This window comes from Chelonia mydas, chromosome 1 (assembly GCF_015237465.2).
Source record: "Chelonia mydas isolate rCheMyd1 chromosome 1, rCheMyd1.pri.v2, whole genome shotgun sequence".
NCBI classification, from domain to species: Eukaryota; Metazoa; Chordata; order Testudines; family Cheloniidae; genus Chelonia; species Chelonia mydas.
The window spans coordinates 107,968,859-107,996,757 of record NC_057849.1 but is presented as its reverse complement, the minus strand read 5'-3'; the positions used below and the strand labels follow the sequence as shown (position 1 = coordinate 107,996,757).

At 45.2% G+C, this 27,899-nt stretch overlaps 1 protein-coding gene and 1 long non-coding RNA gene across 2 annotated transcripts; both read right to left on the bottom strand.

Annotated features, from left to right (window-relative positions):
• Nucleotides 1–2,117: 2,117 nt before the first annotated feature.
• LOC122463804 lies at nucleotides 2,118–19,606 on the bottom strand. Its single transcript, XR_006287416.1, has 2 exons — nucleotides 19,422–19,606; nucleotides 2,118–6,049 (listed from the first exon to the last, which is right to left on the bottom strand). It is a non-coding gene; the product is annotated as an uncharacterized LOC122463804 (long non-coding RNA).
• A 3,748-nt stretch (nucleotides 19,607–23,354) lies between these two features.
• On the bottom strand, nucleotides 23,355–26,111 carry SOX1 (SRY-box transcription factor 1). Its single transcript, XM_037897023.2, has one exon. It carries the CDS (start codon nucleotides 25,421–25,423, stop codon nucleotides 24,326–24,328), a length of 1,098 nt encoding a protein of 365 aa, XP_037752951.1. The 5' UTR covers nucleotides 25,424–26,111; the 3' UTR covers nucleotides 23,355–24,325.
• Between the last annotated feature and the right edge of the window lie 1,788 nt (nucleotides 26,112–27,899).

Genomic DNA, 27,899 nt, shown 5'->3' with positions numbered 1-27,899 from the left:
AGGAATTTTCAGATTTTCATGCTGTCAGTTTCGCTTAGTACTGAGAGGGAATCTGATTCTGTGACTGGAAACCTTGCTAACATGAGCACTGGAGACAGACTCCAGGGATGTCTAGAAAGGAGAAAAAGCATTCTGGAATGCATTAGCCTGTGTGCTGACAGAAAACCATTTCAGTGTACCTCTGGCCTCCTAACTTTGACCACCTGGCTATGTCAGGGTCTTTATTCATATCCATTGTAATAATTTAGAAATAATACCAAGCAAGTATATGACTCCCTGGATTGATGCCTTCTCCTGAATTCCTTACACACTCCAAACTCCTAGTGAGTACTGAATGTGCAAGAAATACAGGATGGTGCCATAAACACAAAGAGCTTATATAATGGTGAGTGCACTGGCAGTTCATTTACACTGGCGACGAAAGGACCTAAACAACTGAGTACCCACTCACGTGAGTTATGTGTCATCTGCTCATGTGTCATCTGCTCACTAAACCAGTAGTGAAGAGGTGTCTAGTGAAAATAAATTGTATTGTCCTACTGACTGCTGTGATGGATTCTTTATATGTTCTTTCTGTTATCATTCAGTTTACCCTTTTTAACCAACCCGTGGCCTGTCAGCCATGTTATATGGAATTTTATCACAGCTAACAGGACTCTTGACAAAGAAAGAAACAATAGGACAAGCAGGAAATAAATAATAAATAGATAACCAGGAAACAGCACTAACACAATGGATGCTCAGTCATTAGTTTAAGCCATCACATTTGTCCTGGGTTGATCCGAACAATCACAGCAAAACAGTAACAAAGTTTGCAATAAATCCAGGCTTACCTATTCCTCGGGCCATGTGAGGGACAGGACAAGAGAAATAAATAGGAAAAATTGGGTCCTAAGCATTTGTTATGAAATAACATCTCCAGCCATTTGAAATATTGAAAACTTTCCCAGGACTTAGGGTTTATAATAAGAGTTGTTTCACTTGCCAGCCATTTATAATTTACTTACCACCATATTAAAATCTAGATAAGGTCACTCATTTACGATAGGGGATCTTTCCACTCTTATCTACTTTTGAAACATCTTGTAATAAGGCCATTTTTGTCCGTAGTGCTTTTTCAATCAATGTAGCTGGCACAAGATAATTTCAACATGTGGAACTATCACTCTGATCATTGACCGACATCTTGGATTATTTATCCAGAGTACCTCTACTCTGAATATTTGAAAATGTAGAACCTTTGTTTTCTTTGTACACCAGGACCCTTTTCTACAGGACTTGGTTGTAATTGAACCTGTGCCCTACAATATGAAATAAACAGAGGTGGAGACTGTCAGCTTTGTTACCGGTCAACACTTACAGCAAATAAGGGTTTTATTTTACCACTGCAGTATCATGCTTGTACCTTCCATTTTTTATTTCTCTTTTAGATCTCTTTTGCCGGTGGTGTTTGAAGCAGTTCTCTTGGTTCCAAAGTAGAACAGCAACATCTGACAGTAAACAGCTTACGTTTCTTTTGCTTTTCAGTTTAGCCTCCACATTTAAAGTAAAGTTTAATTAGAGCTAATGAGTCATCACACAAAAAAAATAAACATATTTTTCTATACACGTCACCGTACAAAGACGAGAGAGATCTGAGTTTTTAATTGCGGTTGTTTATGATCCCCTTTGGTAAGACTTGCTGAATTTCTAATGAAGTGCTTAACAACTGTAACAGGCACCATAGATTACTGCATAAAAAGTCTCCCTCGATCGTTTTCTTACCAGTTACGTAGCAGCCTCGTTCAAGGGAGGTGTGGGATTGAGCTCTTGGCATTTATTGAAAGACCATTATTTAAATTATTTGACTTGTTGCAATGAATTTGTCATACATTGTATTTTACAATAGATTCTTCTTTCTCTCGTTAGTTACATAGAACCCGCAATGTAGCCAAAAAATGTAGCCAAAAAATAAAGCAACGAGCATACAAATAAAACCCACTGCACCCTAAAAGAACCGGAGGTAATCAGAAACATATAGCAAATTACAGTTTTTATTGTTGCAATCAGCCCCTGATTATATTAAACATTTCCAGCGTTATTTGCTATAAATAAATTAAACTCGACCTTTTTTCCCCCCTAATTGAGCATTTCTAATTTGTTCCATAACTAATCAGAGTTCATGGAAGAATAAATATAGAGAGAAGAAGAGATGGGATTCTGATCTAAATGACACTGGAGTAAAGACCTGATCCAAAGCCCATGGAAGTAATATTTCTATTGACTTCAATGGGCATTGGATTAGGTCCTAAACCAGGAGTATCCTGAAGTTAAAATGTCTGAGATCAGACCCAAGTCCAGGTGCAGAGATGTTATGAGTTGTCCTGAAATCCACTAGTCTGTTTCAACAGGATAAGAAGAGAGCGTTATCACAGTATATGTGTGCATGCACATGGGTATGTATGTATCATTCAGCTGCCCATCTGAAGAAGTCTGCCTAGTTCAGAATCCTGGCTGGGATGCGAGATATTTTCATTCTCCTTTTGGCACCGTCTTCCTCCAATGCGGAAAACAAAATGCCCCCAGATGTTTTCTCTATTTGTAATATCGTCGAAAAGGCAGAGAATTGTCTGCTGAAAAATGAAGCAAGAAAAACCTAATGAGACGTGAGGGAGTGAAATGAAAATATCAGGTTCGCTTTTCCACTGTGTAGACATTACACAATAACTTGTAGTAATTTAAATTTCATCATTATCTAGCACTTGTAGGGGTTCTTCAAAAGTTTCGTTGATAGTTAATTTAAGATTGCTGACTTAGATCACAATACAGTAATTAGGCAGAATTAAAGTAAAAATTGAAAGAAAATGAATCAAGTAATACAATACATTGTGTGGTTTTCTCCACAAGGCATCTCCGATAATGTTACACTATTTGCATTCTCATGAAAGAAAGACGCTTTGATTATATATCTCTCTGTTATAAAACTAGCTTTGAAATAAGGCGGCTATGCTTTGGCTTCTAGCTTGCACTGAGCCTAGTAGAAACATTTGTATTGCGCTCACTGTACCATAGCAGTAAGACTGAGAAAGGTCTCAAGGACTGCAACCTGATCCATAATGTGACGAACTGGTGTCTATGAGGAGTGATGTTTCATATGTACCACTTACGTCAGATATATGCCTCATAATTAAATAGGCTAGTTGAAAGATCAATAAAGATCCGGAGGGAACAGAGCTGGCATAGCATCTTGAAGGAATTTTGTTCCTTATGAGGACATAAGGTGAAAGGAGACATTCAAGGAAGAAAATACAAGGCAATATTTAGAGGAAAGCACTTTCTTGTCCATTCTTGGCTGACAGTGATTTTTAATGTCATGATTGGTGTTTCTGATCGTTTGTCACGAGGGTGAATTGTTCATTTATCTCCTCTGCATAATTTTGAACAGACACCGCTCCATAGGAAGGAAGAAAAAGCATACCCCTGTATGCTCCATTCATTGACTATATGATTTTCGTCCCCCACCTGCGCGTGTGCCAGATGGCACTACACAGCCTCGGATGATAATAACCATGAAAAATACAGTCAGTGCAGGAGCAGAGATAACCGTGGCTGAATGTACCAGGGGTGCTGCGGCTGGGGAGAAGGGGCGGAAGTGGAAAGTTGGGAGCGCAGACGAAGTTGCGTTCTGCAAGAGTCCAGCGGGTGTGTTTTAAATATTGGCTTGGGAGCAGATGCAGAGCAAACAGCCGAAGAAGACTCTCTGGGTGATGATGGTCGCCGGGGGGTGGGGGTGGGGGGAGAAAGGATACCGGTTTCGCTAAAGTTTGTTTGGGACGTCCTATCAATGTGACCACCACCCTGCTGGTGTACGGGATGAGCTCTGCGAAACTCAGAAGCCACCCGTGCCAAAGTCACATCATGGAGTGGTGACCGGATCGCAAGGGTGAAAAATCGGGACAGGGGGTAGGGGGTAATAGGCACCTATATAAGACAACGCCCCAAATATCGGGACTGTCCCTATAAAATCGTTGCATCTGGTCACACTGAGTGGTATGATAGGCGGGAGGCAAAGGCAGCATGCTCCAGATTGCACAAGCATTCAAAGAGGGCACAAGCCAATGTGGACCCGATCAAACCAGTTCAGCGCGCTGCACCTGGCGCCGGGGCAGGCGGGAGGTGGCTCAGGGATGTGACAAACAACGCTCCTTTCCGAAAGGCTTTAGGCTTGGGGAGAAAGTGTGCTTTGGGGAGGGAGTTGATGGGGAAGATTGGTGCATGAGACAAGGGAGACTGTTACCCAGCTCCGCAGCTGTCAACCTCCCGGTTCGACTAAGTTCGCTCCCGACCCAGCATCGCTCCTTCTCCATCCCCCTCCCCGCAGCCCCGGGAAGACACAGATCCAGGCTCGCCATGGCCACGCCTCGGGGCTCGCTCCCAGGGAGCGCACGGCTGCTCTCTGGAAGGGGAACCCGCTCAGCAGCGGGAGGCGGAAGTTTTGGGCACCTTTATGCTTCCTCCTGGCGCTGGGGCTCCCGATCTGCTTCGGGGTTCCGGTGTAAACAGAAAGGAGCACATGACCAAAGGTGGCCGGCCGAGGCCCAGTTTTAAAAAAAGGATACTAAAGACTATATTGGCTGGCCAGGTTCCTGGGCAGGGCCTTTCAGTGGAGTTTCCTTCCTGGGGAAGGGTCTTGACCAGCAAGATAAGAGATAACATGTGAGTGGAGGGACAACTGGGCCTCTTTACTAGCTGCAACCTAATTACCCTCTGCCCAACGTACTTGTTAGCTAGGAGGCCAAATTCCCTGCTAGGGCCAAATAGCAGAGCTCCAGTTAGAGATGCGCTGGTTTATGCCAGCAGAGTATTTGGCCCATGCACCTGTGATGGTCCCATGCAAACATTGCTTTATCTGTTGGCTAATGAGTATGTCTACACCGCAAAACAAACCCTGCGGCTGGACTTTCTACACAGCAATTAGACACCCCAGGCAGCTGAAGATATCCCTGCTGGCGCTGGAACCCAGACTCTGACCTCCCCGGTGAACAGCATTGGCGCTCTGTGGCTGTCTGCATTTCGGGTTAGCTAAGGCCAGCAGGAGCTGAGGTATACCCAGGGCATCCTCAGGAAGTAAACTGGATGCGGAGATTGCACATCTTATATTTTCAGTGGTCAGCTTTACTGTGGAGAAAAGGGGCTGGGGAGATGTTCGCCCGGGAATCTGTTTGAGAGAAACGGTGCAGAATTTCCAACATACACAATTTCCATTTAAACATGACCAGTGACATGGGCATGGGCTGGAGGAGTGGAGGGCTGTGTGCTCCCTTTCCGCATTTGGTTATTTGCATGAAACGGGGCTTTTATGTTGACTTTTTCTCTGGTTGCCTTTTAAACCATAATTTGTATTTTGTGTACTAAGGATTGGAAACGGGTTTCTCTTCGCCTAAGTGAAAAAAAGCTTGCAGCCAGAAGATCAAATGTCACAACTGTTATAATATAATGATCTCATTTGCTTTTGGTTTTTTTTCTCTCGTTTCTTTACGGTAATCCCATCCATTTTTTCTTAGATCCTCAGTCACTTTATTCTGAAAATGACGAAATGACTTTTAATAGGAATTCCTTAATCCTAGATAACTTCAGTATTAAGACCTGTCTGAACCCTTTCCTTGAACTCGTATTGTTCATGAAAAGATCACATCCTTTACAGTAAAAGAGTTAACGTATAGAACAGAAAAGGTCAGTTGAAATGTGTATGCTACTGCAAAAAATACGATTAGATTTCACTGAAGAGTAGTTGTTTTATCAAGATGACACTTTTTCCCTGTTCGCACGTGAATACTAAACATGCTCTGTTCTAAATTAAAGTCTGGATTAAAATGTGTGAACATTCCACCATTTAATAATGTAATATAATCAATCTATATGTGCATTAGTTCCTGAAAGATAACTGAGAAAGCGGGGGGAGGGGAAACATTGGCTACATAGACGTATGCTCCTAGGTGCAGTCTCCTGACATGAAGGCGTTTGAGAGAGGCGTTTCCTCAGCTAACCACATGGTGATCACAAAAGTCATCTAAAGGCAAAAGAAAAGGAAAAGAAATTGTAAGTGAAACATGTTCAGAGATCTCGTCCTTGAAAAAATACACAGTAACATTTCAACAGCGTTAAATTCTACTAAGATGAAGTTTTATTTTTATGTAGCATCTAAGGAATTTAACTGTGGTCCTCACACTGGAAACTGAAGATCTTAAGCAGGGCTTTAATGTATATTTAATAGGGACAGCTATTTAAGATCATTAAAAACTGGTTGCTCAAAAATGTCAGAGCCTTCATTAAAACATAACTACGTTTCTGTATTAATTCCTTGCAGAGACATAGTCTGACTATTTTACCCTGCAACGCTCTATATATTTTAAGAACTGCAAACAAAGATTTAAGAAATGTTTCACTGGCAGTTTACAAGACTGGAGCAAGCTAGTTAGGTCGCCTCAAAAACTGCTAAAACACAATATAAACTAAGTTGAAGATAACCGACAAACTGATTTGACTCTAGAGGCAACAGGAAATTGAGGCACGTTGCAAGAAAACTAAGGGGGAGGACATTTAGCATCAGATCCACAACAGTTATCTAATAGTATATGATTGAATAATAAGAGGAAACTATAAATCTAATCAAATAATGGTGCTCGAATCTCCTCCCCCTGCCTCTTCCCTAGGCAACCTTAGGTTTTTGTGCCTGACAAACGTGTTATGGAAAAGCGAAATCTCTGCAGAGGGCTGCTCGTGCATTCAGAGTGTATAGTTTTCAAAATCTGATGTTTTGCAATGATGACATTAGAGTAGCAACCAAGGTCCGAGACAGCAACGCTGCTGCAGCTGGGCTTCGCTTTGAAATTCTCAAGACAATGGGAGCCAGTGTTCTCCATCGCTTCGCCTTTCCATTCCATTTGCATAGTCTGTTCTGCCTGATTGACCAGCTTGGGCTGTCCAAGGGACCTGCATTGTTCACAGATCACTTCAAGATGGCAGAGATGACAAGATTCAGGTGAGAGATGAAGTGGGATGACTCTCAAATGCCATAAGAAAAAGCTACCCTGGGAACCTGCAGCTCAAGAGGAACAAACAACCGCAGAGTTCAAGCAGTTTTAGTATTTAGAAAGACCTAATCAGTTGTTTAATGGAACCATTATGCCTTTACATATAAAAATATCACAGAAGTATCTATTCCCCCTCCATCCCCCTCCCACCCCGCCCCCGCGGCCAAAAAGAGAGCTGCTTAATTAAAGGCTTTTATATGTAAAAGTTTATTTTTTAAAAATTAACCACAGGACAAAGTCATGCTTTACAGTTCTTTGTTGCCTGCTCTATAACTAAACGGCAAGATTAATTAATTAGTGTTTTTAAAGCGCTATGAACATGCAAAGCCCCTGTATAGATACTAAGTGTGATGGTGATTATTAATAAGCAGCGCACAGCTTCACTCTGAAACCCGCTATTTCCCAGGAAAAGGAAGGGGCTGTGTTCTGAGTTGGCAGACAGAAAGCGGTTATCTGCGAGGGTCATGAGTGAGGAGAGGATGGATTAAACCGCATTCCCCTCCCCACGAGTTGAAAACTCTGTACTGTCCCAGGCTTCCGAATGAAATGTCAGGGGCTGGCTTTTTGTTGCAGCACGCCAACACACACCCTCCACCCCAACCCACCCCCACACTCTCCCTCCCCTACCCCTAAAATAAATTTCATTCGACACTGCTGTTTTGACTTCATCTCAAAAAGACAAAATCTTTGCCATACGAGTATGTTTTCCCTTGAGGGGTTTCCAGAACAATTTGCTATAATTTCTTTACACCTAACAGAACTGATGGGATCTAAGCAGTAAAACATATTCCCACCGAAGTTTCACTCTCTCGCTCTTTTTCTCCTGAGGTTTAAATAAATCTCTAGTATAAATATTGCCAAAAATTTGCTACTATGGAGATTTTCAGAAGGAGGAACTCCTTTCTCCCTGGTATAACCCAACTAAAGCCATACAACTTTTCTTAATCTCTCAGTGCATTATCTCCTGGCTTCTTTTTTCCCCTGAAGCTTCTAATACACTTAATTACCTGATTTACAAGAATTGCCTGTAAAGTCCCACATGCTACAAAAGGCAGAGCCCCAGACACCGAACAGAGGTTGCTGCTGTATTTCTCAAACACAAAAGTCACATAAAACAAACAAACAAAATCAGGCCCATCTCCCCTGTACCCCCCTCCCTACCTCTCACGTACTGCGACCTAGCTCTGTATTTAGGTCCCAGATTTTCTGTCCTCCCTTTCCCCCCCGCCCCCAATGGATGGGGTTAAAGCTGCACAGGAAACTTAAGTGGCTCTGGAGTTTGTTTAATTTCCCTCTAGTGTTTACTGATAATTCGAGAGACGCTTATCTCGGGGAATATAGCGATTAATACAACCGCAGGTTTCCAGATAAGTGATTGTGATGGAGATTGTTGGCGAGAAAATAGACAATTATCCGCTGTTAGCTTTACATAAAGATCGCATTAACTTGAATTAGTTATCAGACAAAAGAACATCAGAAAGCTGCACCTTTCTGCCAAGGCAACCGCTTGCAGGCGGTGCGCTCCACACAAGCAAATGCACCGCTGCCTGCCTCCTCGACATTCTGCAAACCGGAAAGACAACGAGAACTTGGGGGTTTCAGCGGGAGGGCGGGGGCATGGGCTGGTGCTGGGGGGGGGGGGGGTTCATGCCTCTGCCATGCCAGCCGCACATCACGATCGTGCAGGGGCATGGCCACGGCAAGGGCGAGAGCGGGAGCGCCCAGGGACTGGGAGATCGCTTTATATTAGCTACCAGCCAGTCTGCCTTCATTTCTCTGGGGCGAAATTAACATGGAGGTGGGACAGCAGTTAAACCAGGAGGAAATGCGCCCCAAGGAAGAGGTAGCAGCAAGGATCCCCTCGCTGTAAGAAAAGGGGGGGGGGGCTTGTTAAAAATCAACGCAATAATACAGTCCTTAAAAAAAATAAAGTCATCCTAGTAACGTGGAGGCTGGTCCTATTTGCATGTGAAACTAGTGACCAGCAGTCCTGCAATTCCCTTGCTGCATTGTGCACGCTCAAGTCCGAGGCTCCCCAGACTGAAAGCCCCTTGATTATTCCTCCTCTCTGCAGGAAAGGCTGATTTCTCAGTAATTGATAGCGGGGAAGGGCCGTAATTAATTTCACCGCAAAGTAAACTGCGGCTTCTTCGCCTGGCTGAGGGAAAAGCAAGGGGAGTCAGAAACGGGGGAGAGGGAGAGTCGCCCAGTAACCCCAAATAAAATCCAACAACGCCCATTTCAGCCAAGAAAGAGACCCCTCCTCGACTCCTTCCCACCCCCGCACTCGTTCGGGAAGGAGGCAGGACAGGGACTGGGGGCTGCTTTCATTGTGTAGGAAAACAATGACTAGATATTGACAGTTGCAGTAAGGTTATATGGGAATTGGATTTACCTAGAGACCGAGGCAGGATCTGCTTATTTCTCCCTGAAATGCCCCATTAAAAGATACACTTTAAAATGTGGTGTTCAGGAACTTCAATCAAGAGGCTGGCATTTGGGATCCGCTCATTTTCCATGCTGGATTTCAAGTTAGATCCTAGAGCAATATTTTATATCAGGAAGGAGGGGGAGGAGGATTTCATGTGTGTGGGGTTAAAGACAAACAAAGCATAGGTATTTCGTACTGTGGGGCTAAAAGCTATTGTACGTTGAGTTACAATTGGGAGACGGAAGGAGGCTGGTGAATAGACCCAAGGTAGCAGCTATGCGCTAGTTTAAAGGGAGGGCGGCTGACATAAACTGGGAGGAGGTGTCCGGTGAAGAGCCGCTGCTGTCTCCTGGGACACAGGGGCCGGGGAGCTGTCCCCAGTGCTGGTACGTGCGGCTGCCTCTGGGTCCCCGCTGAATGGAGCGGATAATGACCCCCGGTTCCCAAGGCAGGCTTGCTGCTGCCTGGTGAGCCTTGGATTTGTGTGGTCCAAGCCTTTCCCAGCTTGTCCCATTCTGTCACCGGGATAAGGGGCTCCCTCGGCTCGTTTGCACCTGCGTCGCTTTTGGCTCCTTCAGGAATGCGCTGAAGCTTGTAATCAGCTTTGTGAAGCCATTGAGTGCACGGCTGAGTGAAACTTCCAAAGCTCGCGGAAAACTGGCCCGCTGAATAGGAGTCAGCATGGGGCTGCTCTCCAAGCCTTTGGGCTGCCAAATTCCAGCGGAGCCCCTCACAATCAGTCCACACAAGCTTTACTGCTTTCCCCACACTAAGAAAAGTGAGAAAAGAAAAGCTAAAATACCAGTCACCGAGGTTAGCAGTTTGTTCCCAGATTAATGGCAAACGCCTCTCCCTGATGTAACTAACCAATTCAGGGGATATACAAAAAAAAAAAAAAAAGAAAAAGAAAAAGTTTGTGTGTGTGTGTGTGAGGGGGGGAGGGAGTGTGTGTTAATATCACTTCATGTGACTGCAGAGTGCAAAGACTGCTGTTGTAACACACAGGTATCGCGGCTTCCTCACTGAGTATCACCCCAGGTCAGGCTTATCGTCTCAATATTTTCAGCATCGTTATGGTTTTAAGGCTATGGAGGAAGGTGACTCTCAGCTATGGACAATTATGCACGTGGACATGCTGCAATGTGGGAAAGGAAGCATGGGCAAGGATCAGTGGGAAAGGCAGAGAAAGGTGAATTACAAACAAACCACTAAAAAGCTATAAAATGTGTAAGACTCATCCAAAAAATAACCCCTCTTTGATTCCACGTGTTAGGGGCCCAGGGACGTTGCGAGTGGAGTTTCTATACATGCCCATTGTCCTGGTTCTAGATGTATATTTGCAGGATAGCTTTTTAAATGATTCAATGTATTGTCTCCTTATAAAAAAGTATCTACAGATAGTATCCCCGAGGGTAAGATGGTACCTCCCTTCAGCCCCCCACTGATGTAAGGGGCCTGACCAACAGGTATGTACGCTCTGTTTTGCAGTTCAGGATGCCATGTTACCCAAAATGCCAAAGGTGGCATCTTTCATTCCAGTATCATTTATTTTCAGTAGAGTTTTATGATACAATATATTGTATAGAGTATTTTATTCTTTTTCACTGGGATTAGATGTTTTAAGAAAAGTTCCCAGTCAGCCGTATTTTCTTTTCTTCATTATTAATTGAATCCACTCTACACTTGTAATTAAAATATAACTTCTTGCTGCATTAAACGTATTCAGCATCTCCTGACATAGGGATAGCGTGCAGCAAAAATGGTGCCAGTCAACTTGAAAGCAGTTGGCACTACTTTTTCGTTGTTTAACTCATGCTTTTTAAGGCAGCTATCGGCTCACTTTTATTTTAAAAAAACAACTCCATTCATACAGATAAGGTCTCCTTCAAGCAGTCATTTTACAATAACAGAAAGTTGGCAAAATCTTAAATCTGCTAAAACAGTTAAACAACTTGTAGGGCACAATCTAATAGTATTTAGTTTAGTTCCATTGAGTTGGGGGCTTCTCTGTGGGACTTCTGTGGGGGTTTTTTGTTCTCTCCCTCCGTTTATCCAAAATAACTAAAACAACAGTACCACAAACCGTAGCATCACTATGCAAGACGTAGACATGTTCTAGGCTGGAGTGAGTAATATTTCTTTAGTCTCTTAAAAAATTGAGATTTTTTTCACTGTCCCTACCTACATAGGTAGGTTGATTTGATTTTTAATATTAAATAATATAAGTCATGGTTTCTAATATCCACACTGAAAATATCTCATCCATTTCATTGGTTGTAATTATTCCCAAAGATCTGAATGGACACCTACTTCTTGTAACTGCACAGGCGTATTGTCCCAACAGTGTTACCAGACCCTTAACCTATTCCTAATTGACTACATTAATTTCAGGGACGTTCAAGAAACTAGTAAGAGAAGTAAATAGTTTTGCAATAGCTGTCTGGCACGTCTGTACGGTGTTTAGCAGTAATATTTCAGTGCAGCAAACGTGAACTTAAAACAATTTAGCAGCATCAATTCGGTGTCTTTTTTAAAACAAAAGTTTGGAGGTAAAAGCAAACGCGCCAGTGTTTCGTGGTGAAGTCTTGCCACGTGAAACGGTGGAGGCTCCAACACTTCTAAACATGCTCATAAATGGTTTAAACCTCCAGCCATTTCTGCCTTGAACGTTTCTTTTCCTTTTGGAAGTTTGATGTGCTATTTTCGACCGTGTTGCTTCTTCCAGCCATTCTCGGTGACAAGTCATGAGGCTATGAAGTAATTCAGAAATTAGTGAAATTTTATTCTTGGTGGGGGCGTTGGATTAAGAGGCTGGGAGAGTGTGAAACAAGTCAACGTGTAATTGTATGATAAGGCTCTCACGAGGAATTTATTGGCCAAGTTGCTATTTCTATTCCTTCCTAATCTCGTTTAGCACATTCATTCTCTGCAATCTGTCTCCATAATCTTCTGTGACAGAATGGCAGCCAATAGAAGCATGCATGTTTGGAGAGAAGAGAAAATATGCAGAGGCGTGATAAACTGATGCTAATTATCCATATTTAGGACACCGAGTGCAGAAGATCAAGGTTTACAAATAACAAACCAGAGCCAATGATGATGGCTTCCTAGTGTGGAATATATTGGAGGGGACAAGATAAGGGTTTCACATGCAGAAGAGATTTATTGGTCAAAGGGTTCACCTTCCACTTTTCCACTTTTATATAGCAGTAAATTATTTAGTCTAAATTCACCAGAACATTACTCTTTTATTTGGCAATGTGCCATGACTTGCTCCTTCTTTGTGTCCTTTCAATGCAAATCCTTGTAGTGTAACATCAGTTGATAAGAAACAAATAATTGAAGTAATAGGTAATTCCCTTTAAATTGTGCATATAGGATAGTCAGGTAATCATCTAGTGTAGAATGAGACCGGAGTATAGAGCAGATAGCTGAAAGTGAAACAATATCAACCTCAGCTATTAAATTACATTTGTACTAGAGAAAAAATAACCTGCAGGAGACATGTAGGTTGAACAAGAGACAATACTAATCTATCTAGCTTCAGACCGTTTTCCTACAGACTTCTGAAATTTCTTTCACTTTAAAAAAGAGCTCTTCTTCCCGTCCCCCTGCCCGCCCCCGCAGTCTGCTGGCTCCGAGAAATAATAGGGGAATTCAATTTGGCAATATTTGTGCAGTATGGTTGAAGGGTCAGTGGTAGTGATCTTAGTACTTTGCAATAATTGTATTGTAAAGTTTCCAGAATCCTTGAACGATTTGAGAATAGTATTTATGGGACTGTGTTTATTTTGAAGTTTAAAAGATTATGCTAGACAGACACTAAACTCTGATTTTGTGTCTCCTTAGGCACTATTTGGAAAGAAATTGTCCTTGAAGAAATTACCCAAGTAGCAAATCTTGCATCAGCATTCCTGCCTGCACCTCCTGTGTTACTGTTCTTGTGTTGATAAAGCAGCAATATTCTGTAAAACGCATACGAAATGTATATATTTAAGATGTAACATTAGGGAGAACGCTGTTATAATCTGAAGTATCTTTGATTCGATACAAGGAAAGGTATTGACCTAATGCAGCTATTCATTTAACAGGAGAGTTTTCCCTTGGCCTTTTATTGTACTGCAAGATTACCCTGTGAATATGTTTGTTTCTTTTTCAAGGGTCCATTTAAATTAACGTTTCTATTTTGTGTTCTGTGCACAGGAAAAATATATCCTAGCCACAAGTCTCACATATTAGCAGGTTTTCTTTAAAAGGAGAACTCCAGTGCTCTGTCCAAATTCCAGCATTCATTGACTTTACTTAAAAACAGCAGGAAATATTGTTGTCGTTATTTTAGAAAGACAGGTAAAAACTTAGTTCCTGGGAGTTGCCATTTTGTTGCCAGTCAATAGGAAATCAGGGGAGGAAGAAACTCATTCTATATAGAAGACAACAGGAAAAGCACTGAATTTAGAATGCGGATTTGAGCTAAATTACAGCCAGGGCCAGGAATTTCAGACGAAGTCAGATAAACTGTGCCTCTCCCTGAAAGAAAGCGGGCTTTCAAGCTGGGCACTCCCACTTCCTTTCTCCAGTGTGGTACTGTTGGACCAGGCTGGACCACTGGCCCACATCATCCTTCCTCTCACTTTGGAGTGCACCCTCGACACTAAACCTCACTTACCCTCAACTCAGAATTCTACCCCCTGCAGCCCGACCTCTGTTCCAGATATCACCTGTCAAGAGCACTACGATTCCACCTGGTCTCTGAGGAGAGGTGGAGTCTGACATGCTGAGCTGAAGGAGGGTGATGGGACAGAGGTCTTTCGCAGGAATGGGAGGCGCCCTGCAGAGATGGATGGGGCCAGTTCATGCGTTCATGTGAAATTCCTCGACATCCCCAAAGACACAAATGTAAGCTAAGTTAAAACAAAGCTAAACTTACCTCTCTCTCTTTCATTCTCAACTCTATATTAATGTAACTGGAGACATTAAATAGCTTTTGACAACCAAGGTTTGGCTAATGAACCTCATTTTCAATGTAAATAATCGACACTAGGGACATGACCCGATTTTAAACAACAGGGAGTTTCAGATAACAGGTACAGCTAGGGGAGGTTACACTGCACTGGAATTTATCTAAACGTGGTAATCAAAAGCCAAAGTTGTACCCAATTATCTCAGTGCAGAACAAGTCTTTTTCCCCATCTTCTTTTATTTCGTGTCTGTTAGCAGGAAAATGGCAGCTTCCATTCAGAGGTACAATAGAAAAGTTGAAGAGATTTCTTAAATAACATTTGCTACTTTCAGTTATAAACACACAGAGATATACAGAACAAGAACATGCTACAGCACATTAGTAATTAAAGAAGTAACGATCTGGTGAATTTACACTAAAGTTTTCCTTTAAATAAGTACCAATCCAGATGTTGCCCAATAATTTTGCCAAATAGCAAGAGACCTTTTTAATGGGTGTTTCCTGCATCTTCTTAAAATGTTTGTAATGTCTCTTTTACAACAAAAGTATAAATCCAAAGTCAGCAAATTTGTCTATGAATGTATCCCTCTTTCTTGGTCAAGAAACACATGGTGTTCATATCTTAAGTATTTGGAACTTTTGGCATGTTTATCATCTTGAGATTGGACCACTTATCTAGCTAGGCTCACTTCACAGCTCCTAGAATGTTGTTATATTCGCGAAAACCATGTGTGGCTTACTCCTGCAGCTGCGGATTGAAAGGAAAACAAATAAAGAGGCTTTATTTAGATTATGACCTGTGAGTTGCTGTATTAAAAGGAGCATTTAGTTGACACGTTAATGACATCTTTCTTAGCCATGGTTTCCAGCTACCCAAAGTTAGCACATTAACTGGAAGCTCAGCACAAGAATGTTTCGAAAAATGTAATTTGCGTGCTTATTTTTCTTCGCTTTTCCCATTCTTATTTTGTTAGATGCTAAACTAGTTATTTGATGCCAGATTGTGGATTACCAAATACCCAGTCTGAGAATGCATTGCATGTTTATAATCCTTCCTCTTCATCTCATGATATTTTGTGACACACTATTGTTTTTTGTTTGTTTGTACTTTTTTCTGTGCATGATTTTTGGCTGTTTACCTATCTTTAGCTAAACACCCTCACTACGTCTGGGATCTGCATCTCTCTGGGGAGTGGTAGCCTAGATATTATACACCCTCAACCCCTTTCCCGGTATAGCTTTCCTAGCTGGAAAACTTTTCGTTCTCTAAGGATGCTTCTTGTCCTAGTGTTCGTCCTCTCTCTCTCTCTCTCTCTCTCTCTCTCTCTCCCTTTTAAAGGGCAAAGTAAATTCGTTGCATGGGAGTTTTATTTTTCCTGTTCATTTTCTAAATTCCAATTCTAATATCTGGAAAGAATTCCAACTACCCTGCACTACGTACCGTTTGACTGAGAGCCATGAAGTGACTCAATGGTAGACTCTCCATACATATATTACAAACAAACCTCTCTGTCTGCTCTTAGGTATAGGTAAAGTTAGGAAGCACTTCAGTATGTTTCGCCAACCAGATCATTGATAATTAATTACTCAATTTTTTTTCAAGAGGGGAGAAATCCTCTCTCTCTCTCTCTCTGTGAGAGAGAGAATGTACACCTCATGTCATTTGAAGTGTCCCAGAGCCTGGCCTTTTTCCAATTAGAGCGGTATATATTTTTTATTTTGATCGAGATTGAAAAATTAAGCCTTTCTTCCCAGGACTCATTGTCTCTTTTACGATAAGACAGCTTGCAAACTTTCAGCTTGAAGAGTCTCCCATTAAATTTTGCAACCCTGACTAGGATCGAACCAATGAAAAAACGTTCTTGCAAAACAGTTTTTCTATGTCATTCCTCTGCGTTCGTTCCGCCTTCAAGAAGAGCTGAATATTTGTGAAATGTGTACGTGCAATATAATGTGGCCCAGAAAACAAAGGTTTCCATATTTCCCCCCACCCTTTCGTAAACTATCCCGCCCAGAACCTAGGGTGTCGCTGTTCGGCGCGCGTTTCCAGTCGTTATGGAGAGTTCTATCCCTTGCTAAACTTTCTATCCCTCCTTCTGGTGACAGCGCCTCCATTTTTAAATGCTCTATTTCCAGTCTACGTTTCCTGGTGATGGTGTCTGCTCTATTTCTTCAGCCCTCGCACAGCCTGTTCTTCCAGTGGGAGGCACACTCCCCTGCATGCTGCAGGACCCCTCCTGTCTGGTCGAAGTTGCACTTCTTCACGTTCTCCAGAGTTATGTTCTCCCTCTATCGATTGTACATCTTGGACTAGCTAAGATATTTCCCCCTTTCTCTGCATTTTCAGTGAGTCTCTTTTCCAGGTCGCTAAAGGAGCCTTCCTTCGGTGGGAACCCTTTATCCCTTCTTCTCCAAATGAATGGGAGATACCCATACTGAAAGCTGGAACAGTAGGACCTGGAGGTGTTAACTAGAATGAATCATATTAATCAACCAACATAATTACATGCTTCGTCAGGAGAGTTCAACGACTTCGGTGCAGGAAAATGCCTTAAGAACATACGGTGCAGAAAAATACTCACATGGCATCCCAAACTGGCTCAGACTTGAAGCATAGACGCCACCAGTTCCCACGGTTTTGATTTTCTAGCCAGTGTCTAAGGCATTTAGTTTCAACGTCCCCCTCTTCTTGCTGCTCACAAATTCCGGGAATTGTTACATCAGCGATCAGACTTTGTTTCCCGCTCTTCCTTCCATGCGTGTGTTGAAGGCAATCTGAGTCCAAGTCTTGCATTAGGCCTCAGGCCGATTTGCCCAATGATCCCCACTATACAGACCCATCATCCTTAGTCCACCAGCGTTTTCCTGATCCAACCGCAAAGCTGAAAAATAGTTTCCAATTCCTACAAAACCAGCAACATTTTTTGTCATGACGAAAGCCTCAGAACTCCTGTGTGATAGCTTCTGTTGCATATTTTCCCCCGATAGACAAATATTTCATTATATTCTTCGGAGCGGTCAGTTTCCGTTACCAAGTCTGAAGTTTGAAGTCTTCTGCTATAAAACAATTACCACTGCAGGTCTTGCCTTGCTGGGCAATAAAAATTATTTCCACGCTAAAAAACCTTCTCCTCTTTAATGTTTTGGGGAATAAAATAACTTCAGCTCCGTATTTCAGGCTCCCTTCTTTTGTTGTTTTAACTCAGGAATTGTCCTGGAGGTGATGACGTAAGCTAGGATCAAACCCCGTCTGCTTGGAGGTGGTTAAATATTTACCTCTCTGCAGAGCTCCTTTCTCTTGTCCTCCTGGAGCTACTTTCCTTTAATCTGCGCGGGATCCCTGAGACAGATCCTCAGCTGGTGTAAACTGTAATAATTCTATTGACTTCAATGGAGCTCTGCCAACGCAAACAAGTAAAGGATCTAGCCCCCTATCTCTATTATGTCTCAATTTCCACCGGGTGAGCGCTCCCTCTCCATGTCACCGTAAATTTCCTTTGGCCCTTTGGAGACCCCTTTCTCCCCACACCACAGGAACTGCAAGAAATCGAGTTGTTCAGGTTCCGTTTTCTTGTCAGGCCCTGCAAGGGCTGCATTTCCCTGGACTCTGGGTCTCCCTTACTCTCCCTCATCTCGCCCTCCCGACAAGCTGTGTGAGACCGCTTACTCCTATTCCTCCTGTGACATTCGGTTTTCCTTTGTTCAGAGCCCGTTTCATTCTCGTTCTCTGGGTTATGCGGGGCTCCCTTGATATGGGACGTGCATTCTTCTGGTCCCCGCGGGGCGCAGTCCAACCACTGACACCCATATACCCCTGTGACCACCAGCCTTCCTTCTTCCCCACTGGAGCTACACTTCTCCAGGGCTGAGCTGGGGCTGTCCTTCCTATGAAGCCCAGGAGGTGGTAAAGAACGTAAATCAGAATGAGTGGGCACCACTTCTGCCTGATTAAAGGGCCATGCCAGGGGATCTCCTCTCAATACATGGTGCCAACCCTTAAAATAAGTGTGGTTTCACTAGAAGTGGAACGGGGCCATTCTCAAGAGACTCTTTCCAAGGATGGTTGGGTTCATCGGCGTTAGTTCCTGTTTTGCCCAGGCTGTGCTTGCTCCTCGGGGTTGTCTCCTGCTCATTGTGCGTCCTTGTATGGCACCGCGCTGAGCAGCGCCGTGTCTCTTGGGGCTATCTCACTTCTGGAAGCTGAGTGAGAAGTCCCTGAGAAATACTGCGGCGGGCACAGGAGAGGTCTCGGAAAGCTCAGCGGCAGCACTGCACGTGCCAGCCGGGCGGTGGCGGTGGGGCGCGCGGGCGTTTCGCGGGCGCGCGCCGCCCGATTCAGCGCACGGGAAGGCAAGTTGCAGGCGCACTCACGCGAGTGCCCGGGCAGTTGTGTACGTGCACCTTGGCACTTCTTCAACCCCCCTCCAGGAGCAGGGGCGGCTCTGGACCGGGGAGGAGTCCCGGTGGGCGGCCACTGAGCGGACGGAGCGAGTTTTGGTCTCCTTCGGAGCCCTTTTGCCCGACCTAGCTGCTGCGTCCCACGCGAAACACAGACTGGCCCTGTCTGGCCACGGGAGCTGCGCCCTGCCCATCCCGGCCCTGGCCTTTCCCGGGCTGAGCCGCACGCCGGAGGCTGCGCTGGGTGGGGACATCGATTCCTTTCCATCTGCTGCCCTGCGGGGGAAAGGGGAGGAAAAGCTGGGGCCAAATGCGACATCATGGGAAGAGGCAGCGCATGGCTTGCTCCCGGAGTGCCTCTGCCCGCCGGCTTCGGCCTGTGCCCCTCCCCACACCGGGCCAGCCTCCTCCCTCCTGCGGTCGGCAGCGGCCCACCCTCCCCGAGCCCAGCGGCCTCCTGTCCCCTCCCTCCGCGGCGATGGCGCGTCCCACCCTCCCGCTCCCCTCTGGCCCGATCCCCCGCCCCCACGCCGGCGCAGCGGGGGGACGCTGGTTTCACCTGTTGCCCGGCCGGCCGCTTGCTGCAGCGGGAGCCGTCAGTGTTCCGCTGGGTGAGTGTAAATGGGTTTGACTGGCCGCTGATCCCGAGGTCAGGCCTCGCTCCTGCTCGCTAATCCCGCGCTCTCCAAACAGCCCCCCCTCCCCCTCCCGCCCCTTGCGTCATTCAGCCGCAGCAGCCCGGCTGCTGCCACCCGGCTGGAGCCCCGGCGCCGCCGCAGCGCGGAGCCGCAGCCACTTGTGGCGCCTTGGTTTGCTGCGCGGCAGGCCGAGGCGATCCCCCCTCCCCACCCCCTGGGGCCTCGCCTGGCGGGGGCTCCGTGCCCACGAACACCTGCCCCCAACGCACACACGCACAACCAGAGGGCATTGCCAGAGCCGCCCCCCGCCCGCCAGGCTGCCATGTGGGGCTGGGGTGGGGGGCAGGGGGAGGGGAAGGAGAGGGAAAGCAAAGGCGGGGGATGAGAGAAGAAAGGAAGGGGGCAGCGCTAAAGGGCTGGGGGAGATGAGCGGGGGCTGGGGGGGGGGGGAGGAGGAGGAAGGGAAGGAGAAGCCTGGGGGCAGAGGGAGTGGAAGGGAGGAAGGGAACAGAACAGGGGGAGCAGAGGGTAGGGGAGTGGGCGGGGGTCGGCAGAGGGAGCGGGGCGCAGGGGAATGGGAGAGGCGAGGGGGCAGGAACACGAGCGGCCGCCTCATTTCCCCCCAGCAAATCGCGCTGCAAAGCAGGGTGAAGGGAAAGCACAGACGCAGCTGCGGGTGTGTGTGTGTGTGTGGGGCGGGGGGGGATGCAGTCCCACTTTATTGTATCCCGCCGCCCGCCCGGATTAACTGGGGGTTTCCGGGGAGGGGTCTACTTTCTGAATAAGAAGAAAACGTTACAGCCCTGCCAAGCGCTCAGTCGTGTCCCCCCCGCCACCCCCGCAGGGCTGATGTTGCCTGGAGGAGGTAGCACAGCTCGGAGGGAGGGTCCGCGCCCCACCGCCAGGCTCATCGCTCGGGCTTCCTCTCCTGGCGTGGCGATCCGGGGGGCTTTGCTCTGGGTGCCCGCAGTTTTGCGGGTAGGTTCTGGAGACCCATCCCCTTCCCAAAGAGAGTATCCGAGCGGGCCACTTCATGCAGCCTGATATCTCCCCCAGGAGCTCAGCGTATTCAGTCACCAAGGTCCCTCCCCCACTTTTACCAGCCCTCAGGCTCCTGCACAATGCCCCCCACCGCCCAGGGGGAGTGGAGTTTACGGGAAACCCTAATCCCAGAGCCCAGCACAATCCTCACCCCAGCTAGGCTGGCTACACAGCGCTACCCGCTCCCCCCCCCCCCCCCGCAACCGTTGGGAAAAGAGCTGCCAGTCAAGGCCAAGTTTGCCTTCTCGTTTGAAGTTTAGAAAGAATCGACCCCCCTTAGCAAGTTCTGTCTCCGACCCTGCCGGTCCTTCTCCCAAAAGAGATCTAGATGAGGGCCGGAGCCAGGCCAGGAGCCGAGAGGGGCAGCAGTGTCCAGGGGTGGGGGAAGAACTGTATCTCTACCCCCTGGGGGGGGGGAAGCCCTGAATCCAAAGCCCCCAAGCTTCATATAACAGAGCTCAGTACTAACGATATTCTCCCCTCCGCCCCCTCCTTTTTAGTGCCTGGAATTTCCTCCTTTACTGAAAACGAAATGCGTAGTTTTTAATTCTTCCATATAGGTGATTTTAATAGCTCTGTCAATCATGTTAGAGGATGAACATTTCATACATTTTCGATGTAAAGTACTTAATCCATAAATCGTTTAAACCTATCTTTAGTTTTGCATATTATATTATTCATTTATATATAACTTGCAAAGAAAAGAGCCCGAAGAATGAACTATTTTACCATACCTAACCCTATTTTTCCGCCTAACAATGTTGTTTTAATGTTGCTTGTAGATGCTGTCTATAGCCACACACGATTAAAAAAAAATAATAAAAAAAAATCAAAGCAACAAAACCAATAAACCATGAGCAGATAATACATTACATAATCATGTAATTCTCTCTTTGACATTCATGGAGAGGATTTTATTCCCTTGAAAGGAATGCTCAGAATATTCGAAATTTATTTAACTGTATTCGGGTTTGTTCTTTTTAATCCCGATAAATTAAAAGTGCAGATATTTCTATTATTTGTAGGGCTAATGTTAAATGGGGGAGGGGCGGAAAGAGTGAGGGGGCAAAAAAGGAAGAAAGGAAAGAAAAATCTCACCAAGAGTGGATGGAAATCGTTCTATACTTAGTTTGGTACTGTTCAAATGTTTATTTTCCCAAAAAGGATTATTACATAATTTTAGTATGTAGAACAATGCATACAACAGCATTTCCAAATTATATTTTGTTTATGCAAATTTAGTGGTTTATTCCTCCCCCCCCCCCAATAAATCTGAACTTCAGTTACTCTGTAACTCTTCGAGAAAGGGCAGGTACCAAGGGTGCACCAAACGTTTAAAATATATATACACCCCTGTATACACACACGTGTACATATACACCCATATTGCACCACGAGCCGAGAAATGTGTGTGTGTGTGTGTGGTATTAAGAAATAGTTCAACAGGTACTCAATTTATTCTGCATATTTAAAAGTACAAATGTGATTATTTTAAATTAGAAAGATAGAGGACCATGCTTGGTTAGAAGGAGCACAACTACACAGCTTTCCCATAAGGTACTGGTTTGTGTGTGCGGTATTTGTACACTGAACATTTCACAAGCCTGCTCTGCTGAATGTCTAAACCTGCACACACAACGGTTTAATAAAGGATCCAAATAGTTACAAAACGGATTTTTATTACCTTGTTAGAAATCAATAGACATCTTTCAGTAAAATTTCGCAATCACTTTAACGAATGAGTGGTTTAAACAAAATTATCAAAATGACTCCAAAGAGTTACATATGTCAGTTGTCATGTTAGCATTATAGTTAAAGTGCAATCTCTAATACGGACCGAACCCGCTCCTTATTAACCAACTAACATTGCCCCATTTTTGGATGGAAAAATTACTTATTCACCACCAATAAAAAGATGCTCTAAAGCCTGCTGTAACGATGTTTCCACTCCAGACGTTAAAATATTTCTTCTTATTTTTTGTTTAAATATGTTACGACTAATTTCAAAATTTATTTGCTACAATATGATTTTTAAATGCAATACTGAGTGTTGTCGTTACTATTAAATGAAGTTTACAGCAAACTTTTAATTCCAGAATATCGCAAGGTACCGATAAACACGTAGAAAAAAATATAATAAATTTTCAAAGCATTAAACAACATCAGGATCCTGTTAGGAACAAATACATCATTTTTGCTTGACAGCTTTTCCACACCAGTTGTAAGAACTTGCATTCCAGTTACAGAGGATGTGTGTGTGCGTGCGTGTGTGTGTGAAGTCCAGCGTTGTTTGCAGCCCCCGGGGGGGGGGGGGGGGGAGTTGGGAGGGCCAGGGCTTCTTAAATATTTTTGGTACAGAGATTGTTTTTCATTACACTCAAACCCAATCAGTTTCTCTTGCAATTGTTGTGGTGATTAGAGAGGAACTTGTGCATACGCTGGAGTCTTTGCATCCCTCCGGGACACGGTTTCCCCATCTCTGCTGGGATCCCCTGTCTGAAATCTGAGGGAAAGGGAAGGCAGATCGTCCAGACCTGATAAGAGCCCCTAACCTAGTTCAAGGTGGAAAAGTTTGCTAGCCATGAAGTTACTCCAGGTTTGGACAGTCAGTTCCACAAATAAAATAAACAAAATGAACCATGAGTACTATGGAAAGTATTTTAATAGGTCGCCTTCTTAACAATACTTAACAGATATTAAAATAATCTTTTAAAAAAAAGCTACACCACTTTAGTTACTTTCATCCCTTCAGTTTTATATAGATTGTGAGAAATCTAAACACAATATGGGATTTGTTTTCGGTTATTTTCTGATCATATTTTTAAAATTCCTTTCCAATTTCTAGGTTTACCGGTTATATTTTAAGGCATACCATGCGTATAAAATTACTACCTTTCGGGTTTATTGAAAAAAAAAAAACAGGTGACTTTTTCCACTTTGAAATTTATTTAACTCAGTATTCAACGAACGCATCCTTAGGATTTTTCTTTAGCAGAAAGGCTTTTTAGTAAACTATATACACAATTCCCTCGTAACGCCTAAAATAAAAATTAATTCACAATGCATTTACAAGAAATCATACAAAACCAAACCAAACAAAAAATAAAAATAAAGGTACAATAAAGTTTTACAAAACCAAGAATAATGTTGCAGTCGGGAAAAAAAGTTTTATAAATAAACAAACAAATAACCCCCCCTCCCCCGCAATAACATCTACAAAAACTTTTACGTGTGGTTTTGGATTTGTCTTAGTACGTGTAATAAATGAGAACTGCTTCCCCATCAACTTTGTCTTAATTAGGCACTAAAAAGCCTGCACAAGAAGCGATCCAAGGAAGAAGCGGGTAACGCTTCTGCGGTATAAAAGTTGGCATCGCCTAGATCTTTGTGTGATTATTCTTATTTTTTTTTGTCCTTTTGTGATTTTTTTTCTCTTTAGCAAATAAAACGCTCTATGCCTCGTGGGTGAATGATAAATACTGTACAAAAAGTCTCAATAAAACACAGAAGTTCAGTCTAAAACGCAAAAACTAGTTTTAGAAACTAGTCCTAAAAAAAAAAAAAAAGGTAATGAGAGCAATCGTTACCTTTTTTCCTCATTATTAATTATTAATTATTATTATTTATTATTATTATTACAAGAACATCCAAACATTTTCTGTACAAAAAGGGAGCCGGCGGGGTGTGTGCGCTGGGAAGGGGAGAGGTGGCGGCGGCCAGGCAGACAGAGGTACCGTTCAGCCGGGTTCAATGCAAGTTTCTGTCCCTCTCCTTCCCGCCCGGCTCAGATATGTGTCAAGGGGACCGTGCCATTGACCCCCGTGCTGGCGCTCTGGTAATGCTGGGGCAGGGAGTGCAGCCGGCTCTGCGCCGCGGCCGGGTCCCCTCCTTCTCCGGCCGGTAAGTACATACTGATCATCTCCCGCAGGTCCCCGGGGCACGGGGCCCGTGAGTGCGCGGTGACGGGCGGGCTCACGCTGGGCTCCGACTTGACCAGCGAGCCCAAGGCGCCCAGAGCTCCGGAGGAAGCCGCCGCCGCGGCCGCGGCCGCCGCGGCCGCCGCGGCCGAGTTCTGGTGGGGCTGGGCGCCGTAGGAGATGGCCCCGTAGCCCGAGGGCGAGGCGCTCATGTAGCCCTGCGAGTTGGAGATGGGGCTGTACTGCAGCGCGCTCATGTCGTAGCGGTGCATGGGCTGCGGGTTGTGCGGGTGCGGGTGGTGCGGGTGCGGGTGGTGCGGGTGCCCGCCGCTGCCCGGGTGCTGCCCGTAGGCGAGCTGCGCCTCCTGCATCATCGCGGCCGCCGCCGCCGCCGCCGCCACCGAGCCCGGGTAGGCGCCGTTGGCCCAGCCGTTCATGTGCGCGTACCCTCCGCTGGCCGTGCCGCCGGGGCTCTCCAGCCGCTGGCCGACCCCGGCGGGGCTCACCCCGACCCCCATGCCCACCCCGACCCCGGCGGGGCCTCCCCCTGCCGAGCCGGCGCTGAGCAGCCCCCCGGCCAGCGAGTACTTGTCCTTCTTGAGCAGGGTCTTGGTCTTCCTGCGGGGCCGGTATTTATAATCCGGATGCTCCTTCATGTGCAGCGCCCGAAGCCGCTTCGCTTCGTCGATGAAGGGTCTTTTCTCGGCCTCGGACATGACTTTCCACTCGGCCCCCAGGCGTTTGCTGATCTCCGAGTTGTGCATTTTGGGGTTCTCCTGGGCCATCTTCCGGCGCTGGCCCCGGGACCACACCATGAAGGCGTTCATGGGTCTCTTGACCCGGTCTTGGTTCGCTTTGTTCCCACCGCCGCCGCCGCCTCCGGCTCCGGTCTGGCCCGTTAGGTTAGTGGGGCCCTGGGCTCCACCGGGGGAGTGCAAGTCCGTTTCCATCATCATGCTGTACATTCAAGTAGCTTTTTATTTTCCACCGGCACCAAGCATAAAAATATCAAACATAGAGAGCCAAGAAGGAAGGGACGAGAAAAGACAAAAAAAAAAAAAAAAAAAGAAAAGAAAAAAAAGAGCACAACCGGCAACACCTTAGGCAAAAAAACTTTCTCCTTTGAAAACCACTTTCAGGGCTTGCTGGCGATCTGGATTCAAGCTGCTCAAACAGGTGCAAGGCAAACTTGCTGCTTCACTTTGCAAGGAGGAGGAGTGTGCAGAGCACTCAGAAATGTCCTTCTTTCTCTCCGGCACACACGCACACCCCTCCTCTCTCTCCCTCTCTCCCCCTTATTCTTAACAGAGCTATTTTGTTGTTGTTGTTCTTTGCTAACTTCTAGAGAGCTTGTGTGTGATTTGCGTCCGCTGCTCCCAGGTGAACAGAGGAGAAGAGAGAGGAAAAGCCACCGAAAAAAGTAATTAAACGATAAGTAAAAAAGAGGGAGAGGGAGCGAGGAGAAGAAAATAGAGAGGAGGGGGAGAAAAAAAAGCCCCCAGAGCCAGAGAGAAGTTGCACAGTAATTTGTTCTCTGTGGTTTCCCTCCTCTTGCCCTGGAGGAATCAGGAGAGGAGGAGCTGGCGAGAGACACACAGAGAGAGGAGTCCAGCAGCCATACACCGCGCACCGAACTGGGATTAAATGAGTTTGCCGTGGCCAATCGGAACGCGGCGGCGGGGGATTATTTGCATGGCGCGCTGAGGAGTGACGTCCGGAGGTGAGAAGTATAAACTATTCTAGGGGTGGAGGGGAGGCTGGGAGGGGCCAAAGAAGGGGTCACGGCTACCGGGCTTTGCCCTGCTAGGTAAAGAGGAGTTAATAGCAATTAAATACCATTAGAATCCTGCAACAATAAGAACCCCTCACTCGAAACACGTAGAGTGCTAGCTACATAGCCTACAAAAGCCAGGAAATTACAAAGTTATGGATGACATTCTTGCCATAACTCTGGCAGGTGTGTGTGTGCCTGCTTCAGGACTACACGATGGTGCGTGGTGGGAGACATGAAATGTTTTGTTGGCATGGTTTTGCGTGCCTTGTGTGTTCGCTGGAGGACCACAGGGACACACCATCTGCATTCCTGAGCGCTAGCCTTACATTTGAATCTTCTGCCTGCGTGTCCTTAGAGACCACACGCTTTCTTCAGTTCTCACTGAACTTTCTCTCACTCCTTTTAAAAGATGGGAGTGGTGAAATGCTTGGGGGAGCCTATATTATTCTCATATATTTACTCAATAGACCTTTTAATCAATCCAGTACATCCATATGAACGCACTGGTTTAAAACCTACGCTATTGACTTCCAGAGCAACAGCTTCGCAGCTGTTACAGTGGTTTGGATATAGTAGCACACTTCGGTAGATTAATAAATAATATCAACATGCCAGTCCATATCTCGATGTTTACTATGTTAAATGTGGAGTTGAAAAGACAGTGGCCCGATCCCGCACCCCTTACTCAGAGAAATCTCGCTCGGCTATATCAGCGCCGGTCTCCGAATTGTGTGGTAGAGATCTATCCATTCTTCCTAAGGAGTTATATCTGCTGGAGCATTGCCTGGATGATGACTGTAGACTCGGACCATAAATGTTTCTACACAAGTTAATGACATGGCTGTTCCAAGTATTGAAAATACACAAAGGCCTAGTCCATAATATAGGCTAATCACCTAAATTGCCATTGTTATATGTTTAGATCTAGGGGTGTTAAAGTACCAGAGACTCCTAAATGTATATATAAACATCTTGTATTTCTATAAAGTAAACATAGACAAGTTAATTCTTTGTGAAAAAGTTAAAGGGAACATTTTTGTTCCCTTGCTGACCAGTGAGACAGACCAGTGAGACAGATTTTGTATTGCGTTGCAAATAAGGGTGTATAACGAAAGTGACGATATACCCTTAATATCGTCCTGTAAATGCCCATTCTATAGTACAAATACACATATATGTATTAGGATCATAATAATATTTCATCGTGTGGGGGGAAATGGACACCCGATATCCCCTCTTTTTCTCCCACTTTATGTGAGTGTTAATTTTCGTGACCCTAATGGCTGTCCAAAGTATAGAAATAATACCAGTCACCGCCATTACTGTAGAACTTTTATACAGTAGGGTTGTTATAATATACAAGGCAGCAGCACGATGCTCTGTGTCCAGATTAAACAATTTTCGTTTTAGATTACTGGACATTAAGTAGTAATCTCCTCACCTTCATTTTGATGAATTTAGAAGAATAATATTACTTGAAATTTTTGATTGAATGTATGAGGCCTGCTCCTGCTCCCACTATATTCGATGAGAGTTTTGCCATTGACTTCAATGGGAGCAGGATCCAGGCGCTATTTTGCAATCTGCTGTTTGTTTGTTTTTTGAGACAAAACTTCCCTTGAAGTCATTAGTGAAATCAATGGGAGATTTACTTAACTAAGGATTAT